The sequence below is a fragment of the Hemicordylus capensis genome, chromosome 3 (genome assembly GCF_027244095.1).
Source record: "Hemicordylus capensis ecotype Gifberg chromosome 3, rHemCap1.1.pri, whole genome shotgun sequence".
Classification (NCBI taxonomy): Eukaryota; Metazoa; Chordata; class Lepidosauria; order Squamata; family Cordylidae; genus Hemicordylus; species Hemicordylus capensis.
In genome coordinates this window covers 106,266,113-106,282,725 of record NC_069659.1, presented here as the reverse complement: position 1 = coordinate 106,282,725, position 16,613 = coordinate 106,266,113, and the positions used below count along the sequence as shown (strand labels likewise).

The following is a 16,613-nucleotide window of genomic DNA, read 5'->3' as shown; positions in this document are numbered from 1 at the left end:
ACAATCTCAGAAGATAAAAAGACATAAAATAGTTTTAAAATTAAAAGCCTAAGTTAAAAGACTGACAAAACCGGTATGTCTGGAGGGTCTTCCTAAAAGCAAAGGAGATGCTCTTATTTCAACAGGGAGCATATCCCATAGCCCTGAAGCAGTCACAGAGAAGGCCTGGTCCCAGGTCTCCACCAAACGAGCCAGCAGCAACCGTAACCGGACCTTTCTAGTTACTGATGTTTCACTTTTAAAGAATCATCCATGACTAGGAATGCAAGGTGTGCAATAGTTGATATAGCATAGTCTCTGGTTCAAATGCCACCTCTTCCATGAACACAGTACATAAAGCTCATTCACATGACCAAAGTGTCTGGGGCTGGGGAGGGCAACAGGAGCCTGCCTTTCTCCCCACACAAACATGATCCAAGCCTGAACAGGGCTGCACTGCTTGAGCAGCCAGGTGAGTGGTGCGATGGCGACTGACACAGCAATTGAGAGGCCGGGGAAAGAAAACTGGGCTGCCAGATTTCCCACAGTGCATTGAGATACCTCCCTGCTACTGGGCCACTCCTTTCTGTAGCCTCTATGGCCAAGATGACTCTTGGCAGCCAGGGCACCCACACAACTGGCGAGTGATGTAGAAGGTGTGTGCTTGTCCTATCTCACTGTAAGCCTGGGTTTAGAAGCAGGGCTACCCAGGGGATCAGGAGCAATCCCAGGACTTCACATGACTAGCCCTACCTGGGTTAGCCTTGTCCTATCCCCAAAGGGCTGGTCATGTGAATGACCTCATTGTCTTCTCTCTGAGCCTCAACCCTCCCATCTAGAACATGGAGATAATGCTGCTGTCCTACTGTATAAATGTTGTGAGAATTACAAGACTGTGTGCGCATGCTCTGAACATTCTGCATTATTACCATCACTTATCCATGAGGCACAAATTTTGATATTTAATCATATAGAAGGCTAGAGCGTAAGTGGAGGACCCGACTTGAATCTGATAAGACAACATAAAGCTGATTTGAAGGCTTATTCTGTGGCAATATGTGCAGTGAAGAAGCAGTTCTATTCTGCACGTATTGCCTGCAAGTTCACATCCAGCTGAGTTGTTTAGAATTGTGAGGAGATTGATTTGGTTCCCTCCTCTCTGAACTTAGATTTGGATTTTTCATAATCTTGCTGTTCTGCTTTTAATAACTCCTTTGCAGTTAAGATCTCTCACATTTGAGCCAATTTGGGCTCCACGGTTATGAAGGGATCAATTGTAGATGTGTCCAGTAACTCCTCTGGTTTAATTAGAATGGATCAGTTTCAATTTGTGACTCCTGATGATGTGGACAAGCTCCTTGGGGTGTTCAGCCTACCACTTTTCCTTTGGATCCATGCCTAACATGGCTTATAACATCTAGCAAGGAGGCTAGTTGATATCATAAATGCCTCACTGATGGAGGGTGGGATGCCTCCATGTTTGAAGGAGGCAATTGTGAAACCTTTATTTAAGAAGCCTGCTCTAGAGCCCTCGGTGAATGATAATTATACGCCAGTTTCCGGTCTCCCTTGGGTGGGCAAGGTAATTGAGATGGTGGTGGCTGATCAACTCCAGGTAGTTTTGGAAGATACTGATTATCTAGATTTCAAACTGGCTTTAGAGCAGGCTAAGAAGTGGAGGCAGCCTTGGTCGGCCTGATGGATGATCTCTACCAAGGAATGGACAGAGGGAGTGTGATTCTGTTGGTTCTTTTGGACCTTTCTGCAGCTTTCGATACTATTGACTATGATATCCTTCTAAATCGTTTGGGGGATATGGGAATAGGTGGCACTGCTTTGCAGTAGTTCCAATCCTATATCTCTGGTAGATTCCAGATGGTGTTACTAGGAGATAGTTGCTCTCGGAAATGAGAGCTATTGTATGATGTCCCTCAGAACTCCATTCTATCTTGGATGCTTTTTAACATCTACACAAAACCTCTGGGCGAGATCATCAGGAGATTTGGAGCAGGGTGTTATCCATATGCTGATGACACCCAAATCTATTTCTCCATTACATCATAATCAGGAAATGGCATAGCTCCCTAAATGCCTGCCTACAGGCAGTAATGGATAAGATGAGGGCTAATAAATTGAAGCTGAATCCAAGCAAGATGGAGGTACTCATGGTAAGGGGTCATACCATGGGACATGATAGATTTTCTTGTTCTGGATGGGGTTGCACTCCCCCTACTCTTCCTGCTCTGGATGGGGTTACGCTCCCAGGTTCGTAGCTTGGGAGCGCTTTTGGACTCAAGCCTCACTATGGTTTCTCAGGCTATAGCTAGGAGTGCGTTCTGTCAATGTTGGTTGATACAAGCTGCGTCTGTTGCTCGAAGATAGTGATCTCAGAACTATGGTGCACTTTGGGGTAACCTCTAGGCTTGACTGCTGCAATGCACTCTACATGGGGCTCCATGTAATTTGGAAACTTCAATTGATCCAAAATGCAGCAGCTAGATTGGTATCCAGGTTTCTTGAAGAGACCATATTGTGCCTGTGTTAAAACAACTGCATTGGTTGCCAATAGGTTTCCAGTCAAAATACAAAGTGCTGGTAACTACCTCTTTAAAACTCTATACGGTTTAGGATAGGGAAAATGCCTTCTTCTGCATGATCCACACCGCACATTAAGGTCATCTAGAGAAGTCCGTCTCCATATACCGCCAGCTTGTCTGGCAGTGACTCGGGAGCAGGCCTTCTCCGTAGTTGCTCCTGGGCTGTGGAATGCACTCCCATAGACATTCATGGCTTAGTTTCATTGATTGATTGATTAAGTGCAGTCAAATCGTTGTCAACTCTTAACGACCACATAGATTCTTAATATCTTTACTAGCCTTTAAAATAGCCCTTAAGATGCATTTTTTGTAGCCTGGCTTTTAGTAATCTTTGAATGTTCTAAATTGTTGGGAAGGGGTGTTTAACAGCTTGTTTTATTTTGTTCCTTTTTGTGAACTGCCTAGAGCCTTTGGGGTTGGGCGGTATATAAATAAATATGAATTTGCCTTATTCTGATGCAGACCCTTGGTCTGATTAACCTACACTAGCTGGAAGCAGCTCTCCAGGTTTCAGACAGGTGTCTTTTCCAACTGTACTGGAGATGCCAGGGATTGAACCTGTGACCTCCTGCATACAAAGCGCTCTTAACACTGAGCTATACTTATAGTCCCTTCCCATTAATCACGTTTGAATGGTAATGAATTTGGAGAGCTATCATATGTGTTTATTTTAGAAGATTTACTGGTATTTGTTCAATTACTAGATTATTGAAAACTCATCTGAAATGTCTGATATGATAGTATGTGTGAGCAGCAATATAACAAAGCAGGGCAATTTTTTTCATATAAAGTGCGCAGCCTCTCCTCATTCTCCATTGCCAGCAGTGGCTCGGAGAATGTCCAGCCTAGTTTAGGTAAGACAAGTCAGGTAGGTAGGACAATGCTAGTCTGGACTGAATTGTCCCCTGTGTGTCAACGTATCCATAATGGGTTCATTCCTTCAGCTTTTTAGTGAGACTGAAACTGAAAGTGCCCTTTCCTGTCTCTCAAGGGGCTGACCCAGTTGCTTTCACCCTAGTTGGCAAATGAAGGCACACTATAACACCCAATTATCCACTGTGAGAGGGATTATAGAGATGTTCCAGTGCAAATTCCCTGAAGCCATTTCACCAACTTCCGAAGCAAACACAAGGTTTAAAACATATGCCAGTGTTTAGTACTATAGTGGTTTTCCTACACAGTGTAGGCTGTAATGTACCACACATTTTGAGTGAACTGAGGGCAGTGTTGGCAGCTCTTTATTGTTGTCTAGTAGCAAACAAATTGCTCTGCGTAGAAATGTCAATAATCCAATACTAGTGCAAAACCTGCTAAAGACTTAGTGAATCATGGTAAACCTGGCAGAGGTGGGATGAGAAGACATGCATAGACATGCATTCAGTCCTATCCTGTCCTGTGAGATTTTCTCAGGTTGCCCTTCTGTTGGTCCCTTGTCTCAGAGAGGTCCATAGTACTAGGGCCCGTGGAAGGGCTTTTTCCTGTTGCTGCTCTTTCACTCTGGAACTGCCCCCCACCCCACCGCCCTGATTCAGTCTGCCTCTTCCCTTTCAGCCTTTAAAGCCTTATTGAAGACATTTCTTTTCCTCCAGGCATTCGCCCTTTAATTTTTTTATTTTAAAAAAAAATCTTGGATGCTGTTCTTGTGTTGTACACCATCCTGAATCTGTGGATTTGATGGTATATTAAATGTCTTTATAAATACATAAAATAAACAGGGACAGTGGAGTGAGGTGGAAACAAATGTCCCTGAGGTGTGGGGTCTAGGACCCTGCCAAGATGCCCCATTGTACCCCACTCCATTACCCTTTTTCCTGCACTTTTCACCTGCCACTGAAGCAGTCCTGCCCCTTCTCTCTGCATCATTACACTGATGCAGGGGACATGGCCAGGGCTGGAAACACACGCAGTGGTCACTCACTCTCTCCAGCTGATGAAGAAACCATTTCACTGGCTGGTGAGGGCAAGAGAACATTCATTCCCAGCCCTGGCCACACACCCTGCTTTGACATGATGATGCAGGGGAAAGGGGCATGGCCAGTGTGCTGTAATGTGCTCGCTGGTCTTGACAGGTTGTCCTGGGCTGCTGACAACCTTGCTATGCCCCTTGTGGGGAAGCAATGGCCTTCAACATTATTGGCCTTCAAGAGAAACCTTAAGACAAACCTTTTTTTGGTCTGGCCTTCCAGAGTTTTTATGCTGTTTTTAAACTTTTACGCTGTTAGTTCCTGTTTTGCTGGTTTTAATTGCTATCTCTTTTGCTTGCCCAGAGCTGACAGATGAGGTGGGGTACATAAGAACAGCCCTGCTGTATCAGGCCCAAGGCCCTTCTAGTCCAGCATCCTGTTTCACACAGTGGCCCTCCAGATGCCTCTAAGAAGCCTACAGACAGGAGTTGAGGGCGTGCCCTCTCTCCTGCTGTTACTCCCTTGCAACTGGTATTCAGAGGCATCCTGCCTCTGAGGTGGCCTATAGCCTTCCAACTAGTAGCTGTTTATAGACCTCTCCTCCATGAAGTTATCCAAACCCCTCTTAAAGCCATCCGGGTTGTTGGCTGTCACCACATCTTGTTGGCAGAGAATTCCACAAGTTGCTTATGTGTTGTGTGAAAAAGTACTTCCGTTTGTTGGTCCTAAATTTCATGGCAATAAATTTCATGGGATGACCCCTGGTTCTAGTGTTATGTGAGAGGGGAAGAAATATAATAAGTTAATTAATCTCCATCTCCTCTAGCTGGTTTTCAATAATTCACTTAGTCTTTAGCAGGCTTTCCACTAGCTATGATTATTGATATTTCTATGCAAGCATTTTATTTGCTACTATACTAAAAGAAAGAGCATAGTATTGCTACTCATTCTGATATATCAAGTCTCTTAATGCCATGTATTTGATGTAGTCTGGTTGTAGATAATGATTGGCAATGGGTTCTTTTGTGTTTTGCTTTGGTACATAATAGCAAATCAGTAATTTGTTTTATCTTTACTCTAGATATGGTACAGGCTGCTTTTTACTCTTCAATACAGGTCACAAGGTTAGTGTTAGTGTCACAACTGCACCCTAAATTGCTTTTCTTTTTTCCAAAGATAGAAACCTTGTTGTGTACCACAGGCAGAGGGTGGGGACCTGATCATAGAATAAAATAGCTTACCTTTCTCATTCCTTTGTCATATTCTGTAACTGAAAATGTTAATGTGCATCCAAATTATTCATAAGCAGAATTGAGGTTAGCTAATGTGTTGGACATTGAGGGCCCTGAAGTGTTACTGGCTATAGTCAGTTGCCAGTTCTTAAGATAACTGGAAAAGGTGAAAAGTATACTGTAGCTGTTGGCATAAGTATTTAAGCTTCCAGACCAATGTCTATATCAGAAGTAAAATGTTAGAATATCTCTCCTAAAACAAAGTGTATGGTTATTCTTGCTTAAAGGTTATTTTTGTATTTTAACTAACTTTCTGTACAGTAACTCTTCATATGAAGTGGTAATTCCTTCAGAAATAACTGTAATTCAAATTGCTTCATTTATCAGTGCAGACATTTTATTTTCAGCCTACAGTTTCTGAGCATGGCCTTCTGACCACAGTAGCTTACAAACTGGGCAAAGACAAGCCTGCATGTTATGCATTAGAAGTAAGTATAGTTATTGTTATACATAAAGGTTTCTATAAATAAATCCATGGAGGACAAGTCTATCAATGGCTACCAGTCTGAGGGCTATAGATTACTTCCAGCCTTAGAGGCAAGATGCCCCTAAATAGCCGTTGCAGGGGAGCAACAGCAAGAGAGAGGATGTCCCCTCAGCAATTCCCTGTGGGTTTCCCAGAGGCACCTGGTGGGCCGCTATGTAAACAGGATGCTGGACAAGATAGACCTTGGGCCTGATCCAACACGGCTGTTCTTTTATTCTTATTGTTTCTTTTATTATGTAGGTTTTTTAATATCTCTGTTTGTTAGACAAAGTATAACTGCATTGTTTACACCAAAGAATGGCTTGAAACCTAATGCAAAGTGGGAGGCTAGTTGGCATGGGTTCAATTGCTGGATTTTTTCTGATGTCAAGGGCAGTGTTCTTGGTCTCTAAAAAAATTTTTTTGATCTAAAGTGTTCTATTGCTTGATTATTTTATTTATTTATTTTATTGTCAAATATATATACCACCTTTCATTAAAACAATCCCAAGGTGGTTTACACAAAAATTAAAAACAAGACTATAAAAAATGGATGGTAACCTGTTACTGGAGAACCATCATCCTATTTTGGTTAAAATTTGTGTTTTCTTGTGTGGGCCTAGCCTCTTTTATAAAAACTGATTCATTCAGGTTTAAGTGGTCCACCCTGATCAATGGCAAATTAGCATATTATGGGTTCTCTACAGAAGAAATCCTTAAAATGGGTTTTGACCGGGCCAGGGAGGAAATCAAGCAACGTATTATAGATATAGATCTTCAGGAGGAAGTTGCTCTTTTACCCAAGAATGTTCATTTGGGTGAGCAAAAAATTAGTTCCATCCCCACAAGTTTTTTGCATCTCGTTATTGTTCCCAAATTTAGACGCGCTTTGACTTTAGCGCGTTTGAATGTGCCCCCCCTTAAGGGGGGGTGCATTTACCCCTCCCACCGCTTTTTCCCCAGCAGTGCTCCATTTTTGTGAAACACTTTTGGGGTGGCAGCATTCCTCCCTGCCGCCCCTGCCCCCGTTATTGTCCGGAAATACCTGAATTAGCAACTGCACGTGTGCATGCCATTGTGTGCATGATGTGCGAACGCGACATGTGCGGGGTGGCGGGTGCACACGCAGTTGCTGCTTCCGGTATTTCTGGACAATAACAGGGGCAGGGGTGGCAGGGAGGAACACTGCCACCCCAAAAACCTTTCACAAAAATTGAGCGCTGGTGGGGGGAAAACTGTGGGAGGGGTAAGTGCAAAATCCCCCACTCTTAAAGGGAGACCCTGCACTTCCACGGTTCCGTGCACATCCCTAGTGATGGAAACTGAGGAGTGAATAGCCACTGGGAGAGCATTCCAGAGTCTGGACATTCCATTGTCCTATACTCAGTTATTTTTCCCTTGATGACTGGTAGCCGAATATGTGAATGGACTCCCCTAAAAAATACTGGCTGACATGCAGACTAAATTACTGAGTATTCCTACTGGCATTAAGTTCTCTCCTCTAGAGTAACTTGAGAGTATTGCTTTTGAGTAACTTAGTCCAGATGCCAGCTATTATATTTGAGGAGATGTAAGGTAATATGAAAGTTTTATTGGTGCTATTAGATTTGTGAGGGTCAATTCCCACGTGCAGGCCCCTATGATGTCAAGAACATGTCAGTATTAATAAAGTGTAAGTTTGGTTGCTCTTGTTGCCTGCACTAATGATGGATGTTTCCAAGACTGCAACTTACCTTCTCTAGCATTGTGCAGCAATCTGAGATATTGAGTTTGAAGGCTACTTTATTTTCAATCCATAGATTCAAATTCTGGAACTGTAAAAAAAGAGAGGTGGGGGCAAGGGGAAGCTATCTCTCTCATAAGTGTTACCTTTTCACAATGTTGTGCTCGGAGAATGAGGGTGAAATAGTGGCATCATTGTGTTTGCCCTTCTTTTTGTTTTAGGGCTCTGTTGCCATAGCTGGTGCTCTTATTCGCTGGCTAAGGGATAACCTTTGTATTGCAAAGTCCGGAGAGGAAGTTGGTGAGTCTCAATAACTGGCCTTAAGTTGCTTGCTTTAGTAAGTGGTTTCTGTGGTTTTCCCTCTTGCCCAATGTCTGACTCTGCAAGCATGTTTTATTCCCAAGTGTGTCAATTTAAGGACTCGATGGCATGCATCTGGACTGAGTAAAATTGAAATACAGCTTGCAATGACATTTAAGCAAGTAGTTAAGAGAGACATGAGAATTAAAGCACATGTGCCAATTTTTTGTCTGAGTCCCTTGTGTAGCTTTTCATAATAGAAAACAAATTTTAGGATATTTTGTTGGAATACTGCTGGTGGTGATGCTAGAAATGCTTAGGAAGAGTTTACATGATTATAATTCCCTTAAGACTTCAAGTTTTTAGGATGGATTGTACAGTCTTGCAAAACTTACATAATGTCAGAGGCACAAGAGTCTGTTGCCCTCTTATACATTACAAATATTTAGAATTGGAACTTCTGCTTTCCTAACTCCAGTTACTATTTACCAGAGTGATCTATGTGATAAGTTTTTATTCACTAGAAGTTACTTCAAATATTATGCACAAAAACCTGACCTTAAATGTGATTTGCTGCTGTTGTGCAAAGGTACGTTTCTACTGTCTCTTGATTTTAGAGAAACTTGCTGCTGAAGTGGATAGTTCTCATGGTTGCTACTTTGTCCCAGCATTCTCAGGGTTGTATGCACCATATTGGGAGCCCACTGCAAGAGGGTAAGCATATCTACCTAAATATTATACTTATAATAATTCAAATTCCTGGCATTCCGAACTTAAGGCTTGCAAACAAGGACCAAAGGGATGGGCTATCTAATGCCAGGAGAGAAAGTATGTGCAGAAACCATGGTGGCAACCCTTTTGTCTTTTAAATATCCAAATCAAATATGGAGCAGATGTGTGTCAGATTTAAACAATAAAAGGGATGAGGGATAGGGGATGCTGAACCTGTCGTCCTCTCTACAGCTCAAATTTCCACAAACTGTGCCCAAATATTACTTAACCTCAGCTGAGCTCTAATACCAGAATTGAAGCCAGCTGGAAGAAAAGCTTCTAGGGCCAAAACTGCAGGGAAATGGGAAGGTGGGTACAGTACCCTTCACAATACCCTCTTTTAAATCAGCCCTCTCACTTCAACCTGCTCCGTGCAATGTAGGGTCAGACCTATGTTTAGAGATGTAGGTGTGCCACCATCATGTGAGTGCTATGCTACCTTTTCCCATGACTGCTCCAGCCAGGTTAGAGGAAGCTTTCAGTACAGTAGCCAAAGTGCACTGGAGTTGGGCTGTGGGGTGCAACTGGACAGGTGTAAAAAAGTAAAAGTAAACTACAGTTGAAATTCTCAAATCACACAACCTATTTAAAAAAAATAAGCGTTTGCTTTTAACTCTGGTGTTTTGCTTTCTTTCTTTCTTTCTTTCCAGAATTATCTGTGGCCTTACTCAGTTTACAAATAAAAGCCACATTGCCTTTGCTGCACTAGAGGCTGTCTGCTTTCAAGTACGAGAGGTATGGATAATGGGTGCAACTGAAGCTCCTCTGAAGTTGGTGGCAAAGGGTTTGTGTGGCACTTGTAACGTGTAAATGGTTCTGTTTAAGATATTGGATGCCATGAACAAGGACTGTGGGGTCCCACTGACTCAGTTACAAGTTGATGGAGGAATGACCAGGAACAAGATGCTCATGCAGCTCCAAGCTGACATTCTCTGTATTCCAGTAGGTAAGAGAACAGGAAAGAGAGAATTCTGGATTATTACTAATAGAAATGTAAATGCTGAATAACTTGTTGCTTGCTTCCCTCTACCACATTGACTTGTTAAAATTATTTTAAGGTGTAGCTGATGCTGCAGGATGCTTAACGTACTAGAGTAGGCTGAGTATTTCTAACGTTTTCTAAAGATTACAATTCTAAAACTGTCTTGGTACAGTCAGTATCTGCTTGCATGCTTTTTACCCATTAAAGCCATCTGTCCGTAAAATTGTGAATATACAAATAAGTATTATCCATTATTGCCAGTACATGTAGAAGCAGCCCTCCAAGTATTTCCCTCAGCTGTGCTTAAGAAACTCCCCCACCTCACACCCCATCCAAGAAAAACTGGGGACTGTCCTTGAAACTGCCTGTGCCATAAGCCTGCCCATTCCCTTGAGGGTGTAGGAGTAAAGGGGAGAAGTTCGCTGTTAGTGCAACTCAAAGGGGCTTCTTAGGGAGAATGGACACTTTACCAGTCTGATGAAGATACCCAATGTGGTTCTAGATGACATATGAAGGCTTCTTTTCTGCATGCCCTTCAATGCCTTTTTGTATCATTAAATACAATAGTGCAATTCTGTTTTCAAAAGTTCAGAATTCATCAGCAGCGTGTTTTGAACCACATGTAACTCTTAGAATTTGGGTGCAAAAACAAAGGGGACTGACAGCTTTGTACAACTTCACAAGCAGTAACCCAAATGAAAGGGGGAGGTTTCAAAAATGGTTTGTTCTATGCATTTTCAGAAGTAAATATCCATTTCAGGCTCTATTAAGAAGCTGCAGTTCAGAAGAGATTCATGTGTTCTTTATTTTTCTATTTAAACTGCTTTGGAAACTGTGTTTGAAAAGCAGTGTTGTAGTAGTAGCAGCAGCAGCAGCAGTAATAATATAAGTAATAGTATTAAAGGTCTTGGACTGTCCAGAATAAAAATGAAATGAGGAGCTGGAGTTATTTACCTGAAATAGTGCACAGGATCAAAGATGTTTGTACCTGTTAGTTTTTCCCTCTCTTTAGTTTATTGCTTTTGAACTGGTACAATATTTCTTTTTTTAATTGTCTTATACATATTTGTGCTCAAGTCACCACTGAAGTATCTGCTGACTAATTTTCTGTGTGAAACCACTTGAAAGAACTGTTTTTCCAACTAAGTCATTTCTAGACCAAAAGATTAAATTGAATAAAACAAAAAAAAGATCTCTCGAAGTTATGAAAACTTCATTCTAAAATGTGCAGACGTATCCTATCCTATAAATATTTTGCTATGTAAAGCATCTCATAAGCACTTTGGTTTTATCTCTTGTTTATTAGTAAAGCCATCCATGCCTGAAACCACAGCACTGGGAGCAGCTATGGCAGCAGGAGCTGCAGAAGGTGTGGGAATCTGGAGCCTGAATCCGGATGATTTGCCCGCAGTAACATATGAACGATTTGAGCCGCAAATCAAATCTGAGGGTAAAGAGGAAATAGAAATGTGCTCCCCATGATCCAGGCATGCAACTTGGATCATCCCATACTGGTCCGTGGCCAATTCATACTGCACACAGGGACTAGTACAGTGTGTCTTATCTGCGTAGTTGGACTACTGACGTCAATGTGGCTGTGCACTGGTGGGGGAGGGGGAGAAGCATCTGTCTTCCTGGCAACTCTCTTCATAGTTCTCTTTGATTGCTGTAGCCACCCAATAAGGAGTGGAGAAAAGTGCCATCTGGATGTGCCTTTAAAGAGGCCAATCCAGAAACCATACAACTGGATACTTGTTTCAAGGCTGCATCACACATACTTGAGAAAATTTAGGGTAAAAATGTTTCTTATGGTTTCAGAAAGTGAGTGTCGCTATGCTAGGTGGAAGAAAGCTGTTAAGAAGTCTATGGGCTGGGAGGAAACGTCATCAAAACCTCAAATGAATGGTAAGATCTTTACACAAGCCAGGTGTAATAGTAATTCATGTTGGTTTAAAAATAGCACTTGAAAGGGAAACTTTTATAAACAGAACCTCTTTACTTACTCCTTTAAAAAAAAATGTAAACCTCTTGAACAATCTGTTGCTGCAAATAGCATAAATACTGTATACTAAAAGCAAGTTTTATCATGAATACAATTGATGGTTTAGATTCTCTTAACTCAGTGTTTTGGCAAAAAGCAAGAAGGTGTTTTTCCAGTTGTTTGAAGAACACCTAAATAAAAGCTATTTGGTAGGAAAGTTGCTTCTTCTGGGAGCATGAATAACATTTTCAGGGAGACTTTATATATGGAATCTAAAAGGTGGGACAGTGATGTGTCAGTCTAATTATTAAACAGTATTATGCTTTTTTTAAAGGCAAACATGTTCATAACAGTCTGCTAAAAAGACAAGGGTGGATCTGGGGGGGTGGGGTGGGGCAACTGCCCGCCTCAGCAAAAGTAGTTTCCCCTCAGCTGCCTCCCATTTCTGCTTCAGAAATCTAACATGTTGGACATAGCTTGCCCACCCAGAAATACACCTTACCTTTTCTATGCCCCTCTCAAAAAAATTTTCTGGTGCCACCACTGTGAAAAGAAAGTGTATACTTCACTCTTCCAAACCCTAAAAGGTCTCCGAACAGCATAAAATACAGTGAAAAACACATAAGCAATAAAAACCATAAAAGCTGAAGCACATTTAACCAACACAGCTGCTTCTGTATTTCACTAGTCCTGAATAAGTTTTTAAAATTCCATGGGACTGTATATTCATAGTAACTTGTGATGGACTAATTTGTAGATGCTGTCAAGTGTGATTACTCTTAATAAAATAGAAGCTGACATATCTACTGTTTAAACTCTGGTAGACTTGGATCTAAACAAATAGAAACGAAATGTTTGGGCTGAACAAAACTGAGTTGGCCAGAGCTATTGAAGACTCATAAAGAATATATCCTTGCCTCATGTTTAGCAGAATATATTAAACTCTGGCTCAGTTTTATTGAAATTTATTAAATAGTACTAAGGAGGTGATCGATATTAAGATCCTAAATATATTTGTTTAGAAGTTTAGTCTGAGTTCAGTTGGACTTTCTTCCTCCATTAAACATTAAAGATTGCAGCCTTGGACTCTAAATGACTTGATCTGAGCAAAGATGAGATAACAAAATGCATTGTCATGAAAAACTAAAGTGTGATTCACTGAAATATAAGAACTAAAAAGAACCTTTAAACATTAGTTCCTTCAACCAGAGGGAAGAAGTTGCATCAACTAGATCAAAGGTTCTCAGACTTTTTATCCCCGTGGTGAGAAGAGTCCATCAGTCTTATTAGACATGACTTTTTTCTTTCCTTACTCATCTGCAGAGGAATTTTGAGAAAAGTGAAAATAGTTTCTGCCTTTGCTTCTACATGATAGCTGCCTAGAGGTCCTTGTGGAATTCAGCAGGCCTGTGGAAATTGTGGAGGAGGCCACGTTTAGATCAAAAGTGTTCTTGCAGAAGTAGCTTCCTTGAGCTGTGTGGGCAAGGTGTTCCCAGGATTAGGTGGAGGCCTTGAAGAATTTTGGGCTCCTGCTCTGCTTGTATATGCACTTGCTCATCCGACACAAACAGCAGGAACAGCCTGACTTTGTGTATCTTTCCTGTAACAGACTGTTGCATTCAGATGTTCTCTCCTGGTTGATGTGGCATTCAAGATAATCAGGGAGGTGTATCAGTGAGCTTGACCTTTCTCACCCCTTCTTTCTCAGTGTTGGAAATAGTGCCTGGTGGTGAGTAATGCAACATCAGCATTGCCCATCAGTTAGCAGTACTGTGCACATAACAGGCAACCCCAGCAAAGTTGTGCAAATGGGCAGTTGTGCAACTAGTGTACTTAAAATTGTGTGCCCACTGTTGTACAGCACTACTGGAAGTAGCACTGTGCAACTCTGGGTGCACAGTAATTGCACAACTGTTCACTTGTACAATATCTCCAAGGCTGGCTGTCATGTGGACAGCAGCACCAGCATTGCATTGTGCATCTTCTTGGCCAGTGAGTTTAGTGGCTCTCAAAAGCCAGGTCTCTGTTCTAATATAGATGGCTGTCTGAGGGCTTCTGTGTTGGTGCCCCCTTTATAGAATTCTACCTATTTGTCAAGTACCTACTCTGCTAGCATTTAGGTGCCAGGAAAATGCAGGCATTTCTCTTTGCTCAGGCATTTAGTGGCATCTGATGATACTGTAACTTATGGTGTTAAGTTTTATTTTTCTCTTGCTTTTTTCTGTGCTACATCCAATGGCTTCTATATATTTTCATACTTAATTGTGCTAAATGATGAGTTGTAAGCCCCCTTATGATGAGTGATCTAATTTTTTTCATCTGTGTGTGGAACGAGTTTTGTTCTGGGTGGCAGTATCAAGGCAGGGTGTGTGCATGTGCATTCAGAGTGGGGCCTTCCTGATTCAACCTGAACGGGATCTAAAATTGACTGCGCAGACACACAAAAAACATGTGAGCGCGCACATACGTGCACGCCTTAGAGGGAACACTGCTTAGGACATTGCAGTTAAAAGGCAGGTTACAAATACATGTTTGCAGAAATACATAGCAACCTCTTACACTTGTTTCAGAGACTGAAAAAGTGATATTTGCTGTGTTATGGGAGGAGGAGCTGAAACATAGGGAAAGAGAAATTGGTGTGTTTATGTGTACAGAAGGAGGAAAGGTTTGAGTTATGCTCTGCAAAGTCCAGTCCTTGAGCCATCTGACAGGGTAACAGGGAGACTGTGGTAGAATGTCTACTTCTGTAAGAAGTATGTGTCTGTTCCACAGGGATGTTTGAAAGGAGCAGGGTGGGGTCACTTTGAGTGTGCATTATCGGCATTTTTATGCAAGGCAAACATTTTTCTGCAAGAATAGTATATTCTCCTGATAATGAGGAAAAAACTTTCAATGACAGCATCTTTAGGATGAGTGGAGTAGGGAATTTAGAAAATGTACCGTACAAGCTTCAGTGTGCCAAGCCAACTAAATTGGGGTTTAGTATGCAAATGCTTGAGAACCATTGAACTAGATGTAATACACACAAAATATTCTAGGCCATGGAAGCAGCACAGGCTGAGATCCCAACTACTGGTGCGGAGTAGAGGCATGCACCTGCTGTGGCACCCTTCCCCATGAAGTTGCATCCAATGTGCAGTGGGGAGGGCATACTTCAGGGTTTCTACATTCTCCTCAAAGGTGAAAGTAGAAAACGCTGTATAATGATTTGAAGTGCCCTGTGCCTAATAGAAATATGCCCCTGAGGGTCATACAGCCTTTAGGGACATAGTTTCATGTGGCATAGTATGCTTCCTGGAGAAGGGCCAATGAGCAACATTCAACCTCCTCTCAATTGTTCCTTTCCCCAGGAAGCATTTTGTGTCTAAAGCATGTGCCTGAGGGCTGTGTGATCCTTGGGACATATTTCTTATGTCCACAGGGCACTTTGAGGGGAAGGTAAGAACCCCAAATTTGTGCTCCCCACTGTGTGCTGACTGTGGTGCAACTAGTTTTGGCCCTCTGCAGTGGGCACGTGGCTCATACTCCGCAGCAGCTTTATTAACCACTGTGTCTAAATGAATAGGAATCAGTGGTTTTAGCACACACCCAAATTACGATTGGGTGGAATAAACGCTAGCTATTTTGTGCAAGGAGTTGAACCAAACCTGAACCAAAAACCAGTTCAGAGGTTTTTCTTCAGTGAACCACAACTGAATCTGAAACTTAAATCTCTTCATTTAACTCTCATGAACCTGAACTGGAACCAAACCCCCAAACAAACAAAAAAGCAGTAACCAGCTCAAAATAAGTGGTTCGGTTAAGGGGGACTCAGCTTTCAATTGTGCAATGTTTTATTTACTTATGTGTTATCGTATTTGTGGTTTGCTTGTAAAACATTTCACAAAGTTTTGAAATACTTTAACAAGGGAAAATATTAAATAGTTATATTCATTTTATAGAGTTAAATTGCAAGCAAAACAGTTTGATGATCTGCATGAAATGCATCTAAAATGGTTCAGAACAGGTTCAAAGTGTCTGAACTGATTACTGAACTTGAGTTCAGTTAGTATCTGAACAAATTGAACTGGAGAATTACAGTAAAACATCTGAAGAACCAGCATTGAAGCCAGATTTTTAACGGCTTGACTCTGATGTACTTTGAGTCCTAGTCTTGATCATGATGGGAACATGTTCTCTCAGCCAAGGATATAGTTTGTGTGATTAAGGACCAGGCACATGAAATACCATAGAAACTATACAAATTCATGAGGTCAATCCATGCGACTCTCTGCCATCTTTTAAAGGATAGGATCATATGTATAGACTGGTGCCTGTAGCACTCATGCCAGTTGCATTTGTAATAATGCCTTCTCTACCCAGTATGGATTCTTGGTTGGCTGAGTATGAACCAAGTCTTATTAAATACAGATATTGGAAAGTCCACAGTTTAAATAATATCTATATTTAGTGATATTTTCTGACTCTAGGAATCTTTGTAAGATCAATTTTGTGATTTATTTCTGTATTGTCTACTTGATAAGTATTAGAGATTGGCTTTGCCTAAATAAATTTGAATATTGGACATTAATGCAAGGCTGGGACATACAGTGGTCCCTCGACTTACGAACTACTCGAC

At 41.6% G+C, this 16,613-nt stretch overlaps 1 protein-coding gene across 6 annotated transcripts in view; it reads left to right on the top strand.

The window, feature by feature from the left end:
• Window positions 1-16,613, top strand: part of GK (glycerol kinase) — a 58,584-nt gene that overhangs the window by 31,094 nt on the left and 10,877 nt on the right. For all 6 annotated transcript variants that reach the window (XM_053309558.1, XM_053309557.1, XM_053309555.1 and 3 more), the window contains 8 exons: window positions 5,562-5,604; window positions 6,120-6,200; window positions 8,183-8,261; window positions 8,879-8,975; window positions 9,683-9,767; window positions 9,858-9,978; window positions 11,321-11,464; window positions 11,833-11,919. In XM_053309558.1, coding sequence (XP_053165533.1) covers window positions 5,562-5,604; window positions 6,120-6,200; window positions 8,183-8,261; window positions 8,879-8,975; window positions 9,683-9,767; window positions 9,858-9,978; window positions 11,321-11,464; window positions 11,833-11,919 — 737 coding nt within the window. The remainder of the gene's footprint in view (window positions 1-5,561; window positions 5,605-6,119; window positions 6,201-8,182; window positions 8,262-8,878; window positions 8,976-9,682; window positions 9,768-9,857; window positions 9,979-11,320; window positions 11,465-11,832; window positions 11,920-16,613) is intronic.